The sequence below is a fragment of the Seriola lalandi genome, unplaced genomic scaffold (genome assembly GCF_002814215.2).
Source record: "Seriola lalandi dorsalis isolate HSWRI2012SDOR001 ecotype SW California unplaced genomic scaffold, Sedor1 jcf7180002054875, whole genome shotgun sequence".
NCBI classification, from domain to species: Eukaryota; Metazoa; Chordata; class Actinopteri; order Carangiformes; family Carangidae; genus Seriola; species Seriola lalandi.
Genome location: NW_019525428.1, coordinates 1,067,048 through 1,083,465, shown reverse-complemented (window position 1 = coordinate 1,083,465; position 16,418 = coordinate 1,067,048). Strand labels below are relative to the sequence as shown.

The 16,418-nt window shown below is 40.2% G+C and overlaps 1 protein-coding gene across 2 annotated transcripts in view; it reads right to left on the bottom strand.

The window, feature by feature from the left end:
- LOC111671350 (kinase suppressor of Ras 1-like) overlaps nt 1-16,418 on the bottom strand; it is a 38,690-nt gene that overhangs the window by 21,888 nt on the left and 384 nt on the right. Inside the window, exon 2 of one of the 2 annotated variants that reach the window (XM_023428463.2) lies at nt 9,055-9,195. In XM_023428463.2, coding sequence (XP_023284231.1) covers nt 9,055-9,195 — 141 coding nt within the window. Of the gene's footprint in view, nt 1-5,684; nt 5,931-9,054; nt 9,196-16,418 lie in introns of those variants that run through there. The other variant, XM_023428465.2, reaches the window with a different exon arrangement.

The window sequence follows — 16,418 nt, the reverse complement described above, 5'->3', positions numbered from 1 at the left end:
TGTTGTTGTTGTTGTTATTATCGTTATTAGTAGTTTGACTGTTTGTATTTGTTGTTATTTTCTTGTTTCATCGTGTTTACTTGAGTGGACCCCAGGAAGAGTAGTTGTTACCTTGGTAGCGGCTGACGGGGATCTAAATAAATTTATAAATAAATAAATAAATAATAAAATAAAATAAATAAATCAGAGTGAAAGACTTTGAGACAGTTGCAGTGGCTCTTTACGTCTCTGGAAGCTGAAGTTCTTCAGTGCACATGTGCAGTTAGTGCTGCAGCCCTCACACAGTTGAACAGTAAAAGGCAGGTGTGTATGATGTTTACACAACAACCAGTGGAGGTGACACATGCCAACCTCTTCCTGAAAGGGGCGGAGCTTGACATTGTACACGAGTTTTAAGTATCTGGGGAGGGGTCTCACTGCATTGACCTTTTCCCACCACCTTTAAATGAAGAGGGCTGACACCGACACCAGGGCGACCACCAGAGGGGGCTGTGAGGTGATCACTTCTAACTCAACATGCAGGAAAATGTATTTGTCTTTTTACGTGTGTATTTTATATTTGTAGTTGTGTATTGTTACATGTAATGTTTTTTCTTTTACGTTACCTCCCCAGGGACTATGGATGTAAATTAGCATTTCTGCTACAATCCAGCATGTTTACATTGTGTGTTTTGTACTGATGTTCATTAACATGCAATGTCCTTATCAAATAATAAAATAAATAAATAAATTAGACTGAGATAGTTCTGTTTCACATGCTTATCATAACACAGGATTTAAACCAACAAAACCTGCTGATAAGTGCCTGCAGTGCAACCACTTTTATGACTCACTTTCGCTTTATTTTTCTTTTAATCTTTATTCGCTCAGGTCTTCTCAAGTATTTAACTCTATTTCTTAAAATGGGAATTGTGTTAATGCTAATTAATTATTTTATGTTGATTCTATGCAACAAGAAAAAAAGTTTATAAATGTTAAAAAAGTGCCGATTACAACTGATGCAACTCAATTCTCCTGAACTTCACCCAGTTAATCAAGAGTGATGTCGTTCATGTGTTCAAGTTAATAAAGCTGACTGAACTTAATTTTCACCGGTCATTTAGGTTTAATTCAGTGCTGTAGTTACTGTAGATTATTGAGTTTTCTCAATTTAAAATAAAAGTTCAAACCTCACAATTTATAAAAACTGTCAGGAAAATGTTGCCTCAGATTATGTGGATTATATGTGGGATCAGATAATGATGGGAAAGGTTTGAATCCACAGTCGGACTGTGACTTTAAACTTCAATAAGCAACACTTCAGTTGTAATAACACTGTGTTTTTGAGTTAACTATTTAGGGATAAGTTGCAGCGGTATGAAAATCAGTGCTGGTCGTGCTTTTATTCTGAAGGTTCCATCTGGAAGTTCATAGAGACGAATCTGGACCTGAAGTAAATCAGCAGGAGTTTCTTTCTCTTTGCTTTTTCATTTATCTTTAATTATTTATAGCCACTATAAAGAAAAAAGAGAAAATCTCCCTCTCTATCAACAACTCTCTTTCGTTTTCCTAATGACAAAAGAAGAGAAAACATTTCTGTGGAACTTTCTGTTTTCCCGCTCCTCATGGACTTTCCCTTTCCTGTAGCTGCTGATAGTAAGACTGTCATTACCGGGATTTAATTCCTTCACACCCATTCAGGGAAAAGAGCCACAGTCTCATTTATATTTATACAAATGGTTGTGTCTGATAGGTTGTGTCCTTGGTCTTGTCACTGTTTTAATCAGATAAAAAAAAAAAAGGCCAAAAGGAAACGGATCTCTCAAAACAGTGAGACTGAGAAACATGACGAATGCTGCTGAATCAGAGCAGGATCCTAAGCGGAGACGGAGACGGGGACAAGATGTTGAGACATGAGGAAACTTCTGGGATCCATGAGAGTCAGACAGACGGCCAAGAAACCCCGATGACGAATAAAATAGTGAAAAACACAAAGAAAAACCAGCAGCAAATTATAATGAACGAAAAGCTGGATCAAGAGAATTTGTAGCAAATTTTCTTAATAAATTATTAAAGGTCCCATATAGTCTGCAGGTCTCTGTCCATGTGTAGTGTGATTATAGATCAGCTCTAGCTTCTATGTTAATACTGTGAAAGTATCAAAGCCTCAGTCCACAGAGAAATGCACACAGCCTGTATTCAGAAACTGAGCCTTAAAACCAGCCGTCAGGACTTCCTGTAACTTTGTGATGTCACAACAAAGCAGTCACCAAGCCCCGCCCACCTGGACCCACCATCCAAACCTTGCAGGATTTGGTTTCTCTGAGTGTTTTACCTGAAATCTGATATATTTTTATTGGATCAATCAGAAAACAGTCAGCCAATCAGAAGAGAGGCTCAGAGCCTCCTCTCTTCTGATTGGCTCACCGACCTGTTGTTACTAGAGCTGCAGAGAGAAGCCTGAGAGAGGAGATGTAAAACTACACTGAGATGAAAACCACAAATATATCTTCTTATGGATCAACACTTCAAATAAAACACAGAAGAAGAAAATATGGAGTTGTAAAATTATTTGTTACGAAGGGATTAAATGCCAATAGAAAACAATGTGCAGTACCTGACACACACTTCACTCATGCAGCTCATCAGAAAAGAGGAGGAGTCTTAATACAGGCCATTATGCAGAGACACAACCTCCAGCCGCCATCGTAACCACCACAACTGCCATCTCTGCCTCTTCGTCCTCTTCATACATCTTACTAAACACACGGCAGGAATTCACATACAAACCAGGGACACGTACGTACTGAACGTCAAGTGGTCCCTGCTGGTGGCCTCCAGAGGCGGCATTAACACACCCCTGCTCCTTCACAGACGGTCGAACAGCTTCAGTAACCTCCTCTGGCCTGACGGTGGTGCCAAAAAAAAATCATTATAGCTGTGGACCGAAGGATTTCCATCATTAGGTCCAAACACAACACACCAATACACACACACACATATTTATAGAACCTACGCAGATGTGGTGAACAAGACACTGACAGCGACTCGTGTCACCTATTATAATCTTATTCTGCTCAGTGACCAAAACATTCCTGCGGCGTGACTCAGTGTCAGCGCGCCCCAGTTCACAGAATCACAGCTCTGACTGGTCAGGACACAAACAGGGGCTGCCAGGGACCAGGGACCAGGGACCAGGGACCAGGGACCAGGGACCAGGGACCAGGGACCAGGGACCAGGGACCAGGACACGATGTCCCGACTCCGGACCAAGGAAACTAACACCAGTGACACATAACAACTACACTGTTCATTCATCACCGACACACAGAGCTAAGTGCGACGATTTAAGACAGAGATTGTATTACAGTCTTGGATGTGACAAACCAGCTTTACTAGAAAGGGGGGCTGCATTCTGTTGAGCTCAGTGATGGAAAGTAACTGTGTCGACACAGGAGTGTGAGAGCAGCAGCTACTGTCTACACACGATGCATTCAGGCGTCACACTGAGCATGGATCAGTCACGTTTTTGGCAGCGTTCAGAGCCCAAACACACAGTCATGCGCGTAAAACGGAAGAAAATAGACTTGCAGTGTAAATATATGCTTTGTGGTTTTCCTCTTAAAAATAAAAAAGTTGAATTTGTGAGCAATAAAACACACCCCTGAAGTTCTCAGTCTGGTATGACCAGTAGTTTATGGTGGCTAATAAAGCTAGCTTTCAATGCTATGTGGCAGTACTCCGAGCTGCAGCAAATTAAAACAAAAATTAAAATAATAGGCTTTGAGTCACAGTAGTGTGAGTAAACCGTGAGGAATAATGCAGCCTGTTTGGACAGTCAACAGAAAAACACAACTGAAAGGCCTCAAGTGCAGACACGCCGTAAGTACATACTGTGTGTTTAAATACTGTATTTAACCCTTCAGACTCAACATCTATTATAAGGGACATCAAATATTAACAGGTTTCAGCCAACTCACACAGAGCCTGTATTCAGAAACTGAGTCTTAAAACGAGCCGTTAGGATTTCCTGTAACTTTGTGATGTCACAACAAAGCAGTAATCGCACTCAGCCACACCGCAAGCCACATTTATGTGGAACTTTCTGTTTTCCCGCTCCTCAGGGACTTTCCCTTTCCTGTAGCCGCTGACAGTAAGACCGGGATTTAATTCCTTCACACCCATTCAGGGAAAAGAGTCATAGTCACATTTATATTTATACAAATGGTTGTGTCTGAGATAGTGTCCTTGGTCTTGTCACTTTTTTAGGGATTTCACTGTTTTGATGAGATAAAAAGGCCAAAAGGAAACTGATTTCTGAAAAGAGTGAGCCTGAGAAACATGACGAATGCTGCTGAATCACAGCAGGATCCTCAGAGGGATGGAGACGGGGACAAGATGTTGAGACATGAAGACATTTTTATAAAATATTAAAGGTCCATCCAGTCTAAGTGTAGTGTGATTATAGATCAGGTCTAGCTTCTATATTAATACTGTGAAAGTATCAAAGCCTCAGTCCACAGAGAAATGCACACAGCCTGTATTCAGAAACTGAGCCTTAAAACCAGCCGTCAGGACTTCTGGAACTTTGTGATGTCACAACAAAGCAGTCACCAAGCCCCGCCCACCTGGACCCACCATCCAAACCTTTACAGGATTTGGTTTCTCTGAGTGTTTTTACCTGAAATCTTCTATATTTTTTATTAAATCAATCAGAAAACAGTCAGCCAAAAGGGAGAGAGGCTCAGAGCCTCCTCTCTTCTGATTGGCTCACCGACCTGTTGTTACTAGAGCTGCAGAGAGAAGCCTGAGAGAGGAGATGTAAAACTACACTGAGATGGTTTTTGGTTCTTAAAATGACAAAAATATATATTCTAATGGATCAACACTTCAAATAAAACACAGAAGAAGAAGAAAATATGGAACTTTAAATATCGTATTCAACCCTTTAGACCCAATGTCCACTATAATAGACATCAAATATTTACTGGTTTCTTCAATACAGGATAACACATGATCAGTGGACTGGTTTGGTGGGACCAAGTACAAATCTTAGATAATTCCTCATTTGTGTATTTGTACTTGAGACAGTGAATTTTACTGCATTGGATTTAATATCTGACACTTAGGCAACAGTTACTGGTTATTTTGCAGATTCTGATTTTAGAGATAAATATTATGGTCATTTCATAAATTATCATACATTATTATAGATTAAACCACCTAACATTAAATAAGGTAGTTAAACCAGTTCCACCTCCACCAACTACAACATTAAAACACTGCTTATACATTCATAATAATTAAGTAAAACACTGTAATTAGTACTTTTAATTCTGATACACTTTGCTAAGAATGTTGTACTTTTACTTTTACTTTCTTAAGTACAAATATGACTGCAAGTCCTTTTCTTGTAATAAAGTATTTTTGAATTGTGGTACACTTTCAGAAGGAAAGGATCTGATTACTTAATTTTGAATGCCTCTGTTCAGACGCTGCTTTCATTTAATCAATCGTTTGAGACGGCGCATATGAAGAAACCTCAGTATATATGTGCTGGATTCAGCCATAGAACAAGTTCTCATCTGTTGTCTCTGGCCAGATGTTTCACAAGCAGCGACACTAAAACAATATGCAACCGAGTACGTATCAAAACAAAAGTGCAACCTCCTAAAGTTGAATTTAATGTCAACTTCTCGTCCTACCTCGGCGTCCTACATGTGATCCTGTGAGGTTTGGTAAAAGTCCAGCTGCTCCCATGTGGGCTGCCGGTCAGCCCGAGTGTCTGCTGCTCTCTGCTGCTGTGTCTCTGAGCCCACCTGTCGCTTCCTCCTCAACACAGTGTCAGGAAAAAACTGAGTCACCCTGAGGCGCAGCTCTCACCCTGCCTCCAGTGTTTGTGAGCACTATTGTTTACTAGGAGCTTTCCAGTGCACCGAGCTCTGTGCGCGTGCATCTGTGAGTAGATCGGACAGCTTGTGTATGTACTTGCATGTGTGTGTGTGTGTGTGTGTGTTGGTATGTGCAGAGGCTGGTTTGGGTGTGTATAAATAGCACACTGGGGAGGGACAGAGGCTTCCAGCGCAGCTGACTCAACACATTCTAGTTTGGGTGAGTGCTCATCACGCAGAGCTACAGCGCTGCTGCTATTCAAAACATTGCAGGACTCTGTCCAACCAACACACTGCAGCGCATAACTACCAGACCTTATGACAACAGTCACAGAACTCGCTCAAATTCAACTTATCGAAGGCTTTGATCGTCACCTGCAGATACTTGGAACAGCGATGCATTCAGAAACTTCAGAGAGGACAAAATACCACCTGAAAAGATTTTAAATGGCCAATAATACAGGTTAACACTGTGCACTTAGACTCAGCACTGATCAACCTGCATCTTAGCATGAGAAACTGTCCGGTTCAACTGCCATGTTTCATATATTCCCTCCTAGTTTGGAGGATGGACTCCATTAAAACTGGAAAAGACTGTCAGAGTGCAAACCACAAGCTGGGAATAAGTAATCTGTGTACAGTACTGACACAACTCAATAATAAAATCAAGTATCAAAAGCAGTTTTTTTGGCCACTTGGGAGCAGCAGAGCTAAACAACACACAGCCCGGACATATTATCACCTTATTTGGTGGTTATTGCTAATGCAAGGAAAAAGTCTCATCTCACAGAGTTTCCCCTTAAACATCAAGCATCAGTCAAGTCATTCGTACTTGTGTATGTTGTATTTTTCTCGAGTTGCCACTAGCAACTACATTTTCTAAATGTTCGTCAATTAATCTAAAAAATTAACTTTCGTCCAGGAAAATCTAAACGACACCATCAATCAACGTAGAATAAGCCAAACCATTTGCTCAAACACTTATTCAGTGTAACTTCTCCGGCAGCAGCAACGACTTTATGACTTTATGAGAATATTTAACACCTACAACGACAAAAGATATTAAAAAGCTCAAACTACTAATGAACAGACACTTACACGTGAAGTAATCCTTCACGTGTTTGTGACTGATCTCACTGTGCAACATAAAAATAAAAATCACAAAATAACACTGGTTAAACAAGACTTCTAGTGAAGGAATTGAACTACAACAGACACTTATTGATCCTAAAGATTGATACTAAAGACTTGTTTTTCTTTTTTTTAAAAGAATAAATTCAGAACAGGATTACAATAGTTTGGGCTGGTTTGTCTCAGCCAGTTGCTAAGTTTACATCAATCTGCCACATTTAACCAACAGAATCCATCAGACTTACCTACAGACAGCTTTCAAAAGTGCATATGTCGAATCACCAGTCAAATCTGATAAAAACAGCAAAAAAATTTGGCAATTTTGCCCCAAAATAAGGTTAAAATGTAAAATGTTTTTCCAAAGGTTAAACTTCTACCGTGCATGCAAAGGTTTTCACCACACCAACTGTCATAAAACTCAATTGTATGATCAAATCAGTCCAACAATACAAATTGGTTTGACCATCCCGCTCGTCAGGTATTATTGGGTAATAACTCACAATGATATTTTTAAATAGGTCAGGTTCAAACCAGTTTGACTGGTGACAAATAGTAAGAAGAATTTGGGGCATACAAGAAACACCCAGATACACATGATGATGTAAATAGTAAAGTGTATTACTTTGCTGGGGGAAGACTCTAAACCTTAAATTCAGTTGGAATAAAGATAAAAATGTTTTGATCCAAACCAGAAATGATTTATCCAGTTAAAGCCACTTGGATTTGAACATTTCTTTTGTTGATGACAGAAAAAAGTGTGAAGAAGGAATATTCTATAACCTGTGAATAGACACATAAGGCTCAGCACATGTCTGATCAAACTGATCATTTGTCTTCCCAGAGACCAACATACCCAACTTCATTCCTATTGATCAATCTCCGGTGTCTCTTTTCCCTCCAAAACACAACTGAAAGAACCGTTGCTACCCAGTTCACTAAACACCTAAGATGATATTGTCTATTAGGGCCTCTCAGGTTTGGTTTCAGACCATTTCATTCTAATGAAACTTTTATCACGAATGATAACAATGACCTGCTGCTCAACTCAGACCTTGGCCTCTACTCAGTTCCACTTCTGCTCAAACATGAAACACCACGTTTGACATCACTGACCACAAAATCCTGTTGAATCATCTTCAGTATAAACGCTGACATCACTGACACTGAACTGAAAAGGTTTTATGCAGATTTGCATGGCAGGACAGACAAGGTTATTTACAGCAGCTCCTCCTCTGATTGTTATATTCTCTCCCAGGGGGTTCCCCAAGGCTCCATCCTTGGCCCACTGCTTTTCCTCGCTATGTAAATTTCCATTTTACGCAGATGACACATCGATTTTCATTCCCATTCTGCCAGACTCAGACTACACTCTTAGACTTATTCACTGTTTGACTTCCTCCCAAAAGAAAATAATAGAAATTAAATTTGTTAAACTGAACTTTCAAGAAAACACATCAACAACTCATCACTAAAGCAACTTTTTTCCCACCTCAGATTCCAGTCACATTCTTCATCAATTTCTAACACAGTCACAGCCACATGCAGGGAATTATAATTCCTGCATTCATCTCATCCAGATCTGTTAACACGCTCTCATCCGCTCTCACACTCTAAACTTAAAACTAGAATTACCGCCACTCAGACTTAGTTCAGATTACATCCCATTTTATCCAGAGTCGTTTAAAATACTAACCATTTGTGTGAAGTGTTGTCATAATTGCTTTGTGAAGTGGCTAAAAAAGTGTTTTGTGAGGTCACCATGATCTTGACCTTTGACCTTTAGCCACTTAAATCTAATCAGTTCATCCTTGAGTCCAAGTGGACCTTTGCGCCAAATTTGAAGAAACTCTATCAAGGTGTTACTGAGATATCGTGTCCACGAGAATGGGACGTACGTTCGTACAGACGATCAGAATAGAAACTGCGTCTTATTACCCACAATCCACTCCAAGATTGAACACCCTCTTACCTATCAAGACTCCTCAGTGGGGTCAGTGGTTTGAAATATTTTATGTCAAGCAAATACAAGACAAACTGCACAAACACACATTACCTGTATGAACTGTGGTGTGAGGTCAGCTGTGAGGAGCCAGTTCTCCAGTCTTGGGTATCCGGACAGAGCTGCAGGTCTCTCCCTCTCTGGTACCCTCTGCTTCCACTGCAGCTGCGTCCACATGTACTCGGTCAGCTTCACCTGTAGGGGGAGGGGCACACCACACACTGCTTCACTCTGTCTCACTCAGGTGTAATCAAAGCTTCACCAACCAGCAGAAACACTATTATAAAACTCCTCCCAAGTGGAGGCAAAGTTATTGACAGTAATTACATACAATTTTTTACATAAATTTTACATCTAAGTTTCATATTGCGCATATTTCAGTGTTTTATTTCATTATAAATCTTTAATCTTGGACATACCTTTAATTCATTTTTCTCTGCCTGTGTAAGTCGTCCTAATTGCTCAGGTGTTAATTTAAAGCTCTGTATGACACACTAATTAAGGGGCGAGTTATTTCAAAACGAACCTTGACCTTCACCCTATAGCGACCATAAATATCAAGGAGTTGTATGTATGTAAAGCAGTAGTGAGAAATGAGACTTCAGTTTGAGGAAATCCCCCTGACTGGTGGTCCACACCAGATGTCTGCTGTTAAACCGTCTGCAAACTGTTAAAATATGTGTGAAGTGACTGTTAGACTCCAACTGCTCAGAAGATAATGAATGCTGATGGACATGAGCATAACTTTAAACTTGTCATTGTAAATAAAATTTGGACAATCGCAGACATTTAAGCTACAAATATATATTTCATTTATTTTAGATGGATTAGCAGCTCTTTAATTAACTGTGAGGCGGCTTCACCTTCACTGCAGGTTTCAGATTCAGTAAAATCTTCGCACGCGATGTGCAATGATTTCCCAGACATCTCGCATAAAAAAAAATAACACAACTGTTCTGTTTTTCAGCCACATTGCATCACATGTTGCAGTAACCACGTGATTTTAAAGAAACTTCATTGAAAACCTGAAGAACAAAAAACAATAAGGAGACTTCGTTTCTCCCTGACCAAAGCCTCTCTTGACCGGTCACTCAGTTTGACGGGACGACCAATTTAAGGAAGAGTCCTCGTTCCAAACTTCTTCTATTTCACAATTATTGAGGCCACTGTTCTCCTGGGAAAACTGTTCTCCTGATCTATAACTCACTACAGTTTCATCATGGAGGTCCACAGGGAGTTTTTGTTGGACTTCATGACTTGGACTTTTTGCTAACGCAGTGTGAATTGTGGGACCTCATATACACTTAGACATTATGAAGTATTATATATTTAGTTACCTTAAGCTAATTCTATAATATTACTACACTATGGTATTAATATTTTTACTTACGTTAAAGTAGCCAGTTGCACAAGTCACCTTAAGTTTTCTTCTTAAGTAAGACACTTGAGGATGAATTTCTCCTTAGCTGAGGGAGTTACTTGAAGTTGTTGTACAGATTAACTTAAAGGACTTCCTTTGATAAGATAAAACTTTAATTTGCAGCAATGAAAGAGATTTTACAGCGGTTGAATGCTACAGTTTCCATGGAGACTGTTTGTTTGCTGGCATTAGCACTTGTGATAGCGGTTGGAAAGATCACGTAGCATAGTGTGGTTTTTTTCCCTTCGTTTGGCTGATAAGATCTTCTGTGCAAGTGATTTAAGGAGAAAGTTTTAAATACTTAACTGAACATTTAAAGGAAACTTTAAGGAGAAGACTTAAGGGTGTTTTGTGCAGCAGTTTTTTATTTTTAGGAAATCTTAAGAAGCTTTGTGCAACTGGCCCCTGAATACGTCTTCCACCCCTAAGGGATTCTTCTACAGATGCACGCTGAAGAGCTCTTTCAGCAGCCTGTTCAGGGTGGAGGGCGCCTCCATTATGCCCATTAAAATTTTATAATGTTATCTGTGTATTAGTATTAGTCTGTTGTCTTTGAGTGGCGCGTCAGCTGTGGGTCAGAGACTCAGTTGTCCCAGGCTGTTCACGCACCTGAACTCATCAAGGTGCCATCACTATTAATGCTTACACTGAAAACACTGTGTGTGTGGGTATTTTGACATGCAGCCATGTTAGCAGCTCTGCAACGCTGTACTTAAACACAGCGGTGCTTTGAGCTAAATGCTAACCTCAGCATGCTAAGATAGCAAAAATAATACTTGCCACATGCTTCCTACTTCCGGCGGTTAGCCAGTACTGGAAGATAACAGCTGGAATCTGCGCAGATGTGGAAGTTTATGGGCATATTTTTGGACCAGAAGTTTTATTTTGCTATCTGCTCAATAATGACAACATTAGCAAGCTCATGTTTGTCATGTTCACCAAAGTTTAGTGTGTTAGGATGCTAACGTTTGCTAATTAGCACTAAATGCTAAGTAGAGCTGAGGCTGATGGGAATGTCATAAACACTGGTGATAAAAGTAGGGACTGTGACTTGACACTGGAGGTAATGGGAATCATAGAACCAATTAGAAAACATCACCATGGTTACCAAATAAATAACGACTTTTGTGATCCTCTGACTTTTCATTTAGTGCCATCATCAAAATATCAAAGTCCAAGTTTTGTGCTAAGGCTAATTCTGAGCACCGTGACAGTGAAAATAACAGCAAAGAGAGGGTGTGCAAAAAATATTTGTGCAGACGAGTCAAACACAAAAGCTACATTAAAAAAAAAAAAAAAAAAGTCAGAAAGAGGAGGACAAGAATGACACAGGAGAGACAGAGAGAGAGAGAGAGAGAAATGAGAGAAAACAAGAGCAGTTGGTAAACCACATGGGGCTTTCCTGACATTTTGCATAGACTCACTTCTTCAGCCTCACGTAATGTACCAGGCTAATAAGGCTGCAAACACAAACCCCTGAACGCTGGATACAACAGTCTGCTCAAAAGCTCATTTTAAACGTTTTGAAACCTGACAGATCGTTTTAGTCTGATAGTTCCTCTACAGCTGCAATACACTGTGACACACTGAGAACCATCGCAATGTGTCAGTGTAACCACCACTACTACAACGAGTGCACAGAGCTGTGAGGAAAGCAAGTAAAGAAGCATGGAGCTGTAACATACATGAGCACAGGGTCACTCGACTAACTGTGGCCCAAACACAAAAATACAACACCCCAAATATTCATCAAAATCTCTCAGAATATGCTTTCAATTCTGTACATGATAGCTACTTTTGGGTTGAATTTACAGTTTAATACAGAAGTTTGGGCACCGCTGGGTAAATTCTATATTTTGTTTTTATTCCACATTTTTGTTTCTTCAAATGTTAACACACTGCTAATTTTATATTTCCTGAATATGCAGTCACCATACCTGGCTTGTTAGCTTAGTTTGCTAACTAGCTAAAGAGCCAGCAAAGGAATTAGCCTCGGGTTAGCCTCCGTCAAGACACCCAGCTGCGCTAACGATGCTAACAGGAGCACATGCTTGCCACATTTATAAAACCGGCATGCACCGAAGTCTCCGCTCCACACACACTCCGCCTCTCTACGTTCATCTTCACATACTGACTGGCTGATGGATAAACTGCAGCATTTAGTAGCTAAAGATATTTTTCTCGGGAGGTGGTGGAGACCAAAGTGGAGCGCCAAAGGAATGCTAAATGCTAAGTTTTTAGTGGGTTAAAAAGGTCTATTAATTAGGTTGAGCTCAGGGTAAGGTAATTAACCTGACTGAGATGACAGCTTGTACAATATGCATGTATATTTATGCATGGATAGTTCCATTTTATGCATGCCTACATTTGCATGTAAATGTAAGCGTATTTCAAATCTCAAACCTTTATTGTTTTTTGTTCATATATTTGCCGTTTGTGGTTTTTGTGTTTCATTGATCGGCTCCATTTTAATGAGCCACACTTTAGAAAACTGTGGTCACAGAGGAACCTCATCATATCAAGCAGAAACTATTCTCATGTTTCCATTTTCTACTATTTTGACAAGATAACACGAATTCACAAAGATGGATGTGTGTGTGGGTCAGGCAGTTTCAAAGGTCAAGAAGAGGACAGGAAAAGGAAAAAGAGAATCATCTAAGCTCTTAACCACAGTTCATCGATTGTACACAACTCCCTCGCTCTTCTGTCTCTAATATTTTGCCCCAACACAGCAGCACACTCGTCCCCGCCCACTGTCTTTCACGTCACTTGATGCTCTTGCTAAACTCGACATGTTCACAAAGCGTGGGAAGGAACCACAGCCAAATTCTGCTTCTTGCCACAGATATATACACAAGAGAGAGAGTGGGCAGCAACAACCACTCCTCAACTACAACACACACACACACACACACACAATCACATGGAAAATTAGTCAGAAAAAGGAAACCCTCCCCATTTGACCGATCTGTGATGTCAGAGAAAACACCGCCACAAGAACTTTAGGACAAAATTAAAAATTAAAAAAACTAAAGTTTTGACACTTGATGAATGTGATGAAAACACCATCACCATGGTTCTCACTGGGTCTCACCAAGCGGGAACCTCCGAGGCTGAAAGATGACGCCAACACTGATGTGCAACAAACTGCAGTTCCTCTAATGACCACTAGAGTCTGGCTCCAACAGCGAGTCAATCCTCATAGACTCCCGTGTTAAACTTTACAGCAGAAATAAGGTAGTGACAAGATAGCGACAACGTGATTCATGTGATTCATCTTACTGCTTAGCAACTTACCCAGGATAAATGACATATAATCATAGATGTATAAGTATATTTGATGAATGTGACATTCACAGATTGTCATTTATTTTTAATTGGCTGTCATTCTCAAAAGCGTGCCCATGCCTCTTTCCTGGAAAACACACTCATACAGTTTTGAGTTGTTTTCCATAGTATGTTGTGTTGACGTGACGTTCAGAAGCTGCAGAGAAGTGTTTGAGTTTCAGACTGTGGGTGGACAAAGTGCAGGACTGTGACTCCAGAGTCTGGTGTTTGCACCCGGAGTCCTGTCTGTGGTTTGGTTTCAGCAGCACAGACACTTAAGGAAAGACTGAAAGTGTTTTCAATTAAATGCTAAATGTCTTCCCCAAAGCTTAACCACGTGCTGTGAGCGCACAAACATAACTATAAAAAAGAAACATTTTCCTGATACGTTCAATATGTGACTTGCCAGATCCAATAATTAACATTTCCTCATCATGTTTAAAGCTCCATGTTTTCCTCTTCTTCTGTGTTTTCTTTGAAGGGTTGATCCATAAAAAGATATAAAAACCATCTCAGTGTAGTTTCACATCTCCTCTCTCAGGCTTCTCTCTGGAGCTCTTACAACAGGCCGGTGAGCCAATCCGAAGAGAGGAGGCTCTGAGCATGTGATGACAGTAAGATGACAAATACATTTTATGGCTCTGATAAAACAGAAATCATCATCATAGATAATGCCTTGCTATAAAAAGCAGCAGGATAAGAAAATGAGCTTCTGTCTGTCGATCTCCTCCACTCTTACATCACAAGCAGCTTCATCACAATCAGCTGATCGGAGTGAGTTTGTGCGCACATGTTGCAATCCTGGTATATATATATGTGAAACTGTGGTTAGGCAAATTAAAATTAGTATTAATTATATACTACAAATAAAAAGTTATTACATTAATGGGAAAACAAGTCAAATATTGCCTTGACATTTGCAAAGGCGCGAGCAATTCGCCATCGTCCTGATCATCGTCCATCAGCACAACCCCAGCTGACACAGTTCTCTCTTTACTGATGTAAAGCACATCAGGTTAACACTTTGATTTAATGTCCATTACGTGTTTGTCCACAGTGGCCACATGTAAGTGTTTTAAGAGCTGGATTCCAAAGTGGTTCCTATTCATTCTTCTGGGTTTGCTTTTGTATTGTACATGCACGTAGTGTTTCACACAATGGCCCCCGCTGGGATGACATCATGCACTTCAACGTCGCTTTTCTCGGCACTCTGGATTTACAAACATAGTTCATGATACAAAGACCAAGTGTTGACCTTGTCTGCAGTCTGAGGTTGTATTGTTCCTGTTTTTAATCAACCTCATGAGAACAGTGGTCAGGTTGTGTTGCAGACAGTGTTTATTTTTCTTCTCCTTTTCCTCCACCTTACTAACCTCTTTACCTCAAAACACAGGACACCACCCTGTGGCACCATCCTGTCCCTACAAAGGTGCTGTGTCAGCTGTTTTACAGTCACCCTTTTTTATTGGTCATTAACGGGAAAACATTTTTTTGGGCAGAAGAGATTTTTTTTTAGTTGCAATACCGTGAGTGGCCACTGGGATAAACTGAGAGCAGCGCTGCAGAGTGGCCAGGTTCATCAGAAGGTTTAGTCATCTTGCTCTGAGACATTAAGGTCATTTAGATCCTCTAAATTTGAGATACAGCAAGTAGATTTGTCAGGACTTGATTCATAAGCTGTTGTTGAGGCCATCATTGTAAATCCTGCAGGGCAGAAGGTTTTAAAGCTCCTCCAGTGTAAAGGTCTGTGTCCAGGTGTAGTGTGATTATAGATCAGCTCTAGCTTCTATATTAATACTGTGAAAGTATCAAAGCCTCAGTCCACAGAGAAATGCACACAGCCTGTATTCAGAAACTGAGCCTTAAAACCAGCCGTCAGGACTTCTGGAACTTTGTGATGTCACAACAAAGCAGTCACCAAGCCCCGCCCACCTGGACCCTCCATCCAAACCTTTGAATGATCTGGTTTCTCTATATTTTTATTGCATCACTTAGAAAACAGTCAGCCAATCAGAAGAGAGGCTCAGAGCCTCCTCTCTTCTGATTGGCTCACTGACCTGTTGCTCCAGAGAGAAGCCTGAGAGAGGAGATGTAAAACTACACTGAGATGGTTTTTGGTTCTTAAAACCACAAATATATCTTCTTATGGATCAACAGTTCGAAATAAAACCCTGGAGAAGTGTGAAATATGGAGCTTTAAAGTTTAAAGAGTTCTGGTGAATTACATGAAAATACATCTTTGAAAGGCATCGACAGGCCTGTATCACAGCATCGTGGGAAAAGCCCCACAATAACAATGGCTGTGATCTATTCAAGAGTCCCAGTGAGCCATGACAGTGTGACAGCAACCCGAAACTGAAGCTAAATGGAGTTCAGCCATCACCATCATTAGTCTTATCACTTGTATCTGTGCTTTTCCTACTGTGACGAGTCAAAACTTTAATGTTTCAACTAAATTGAACAAATTAAATTTAAAAACTTGAGGCCATATTCAACATTAAGACACAGTCAAATATAAGAGAAACTTCTCACTGCTTAATTCAGAACGAGATTTTTAGCAACAGAAATCAAAACATTAAATATGATCATGGAAGAAAATCCTTCAGAGGCAGAACAGTGAAGGTTTCTGATGAGGTCTCAGAATCTGGCAGGATTGGTTTCTAATATAATG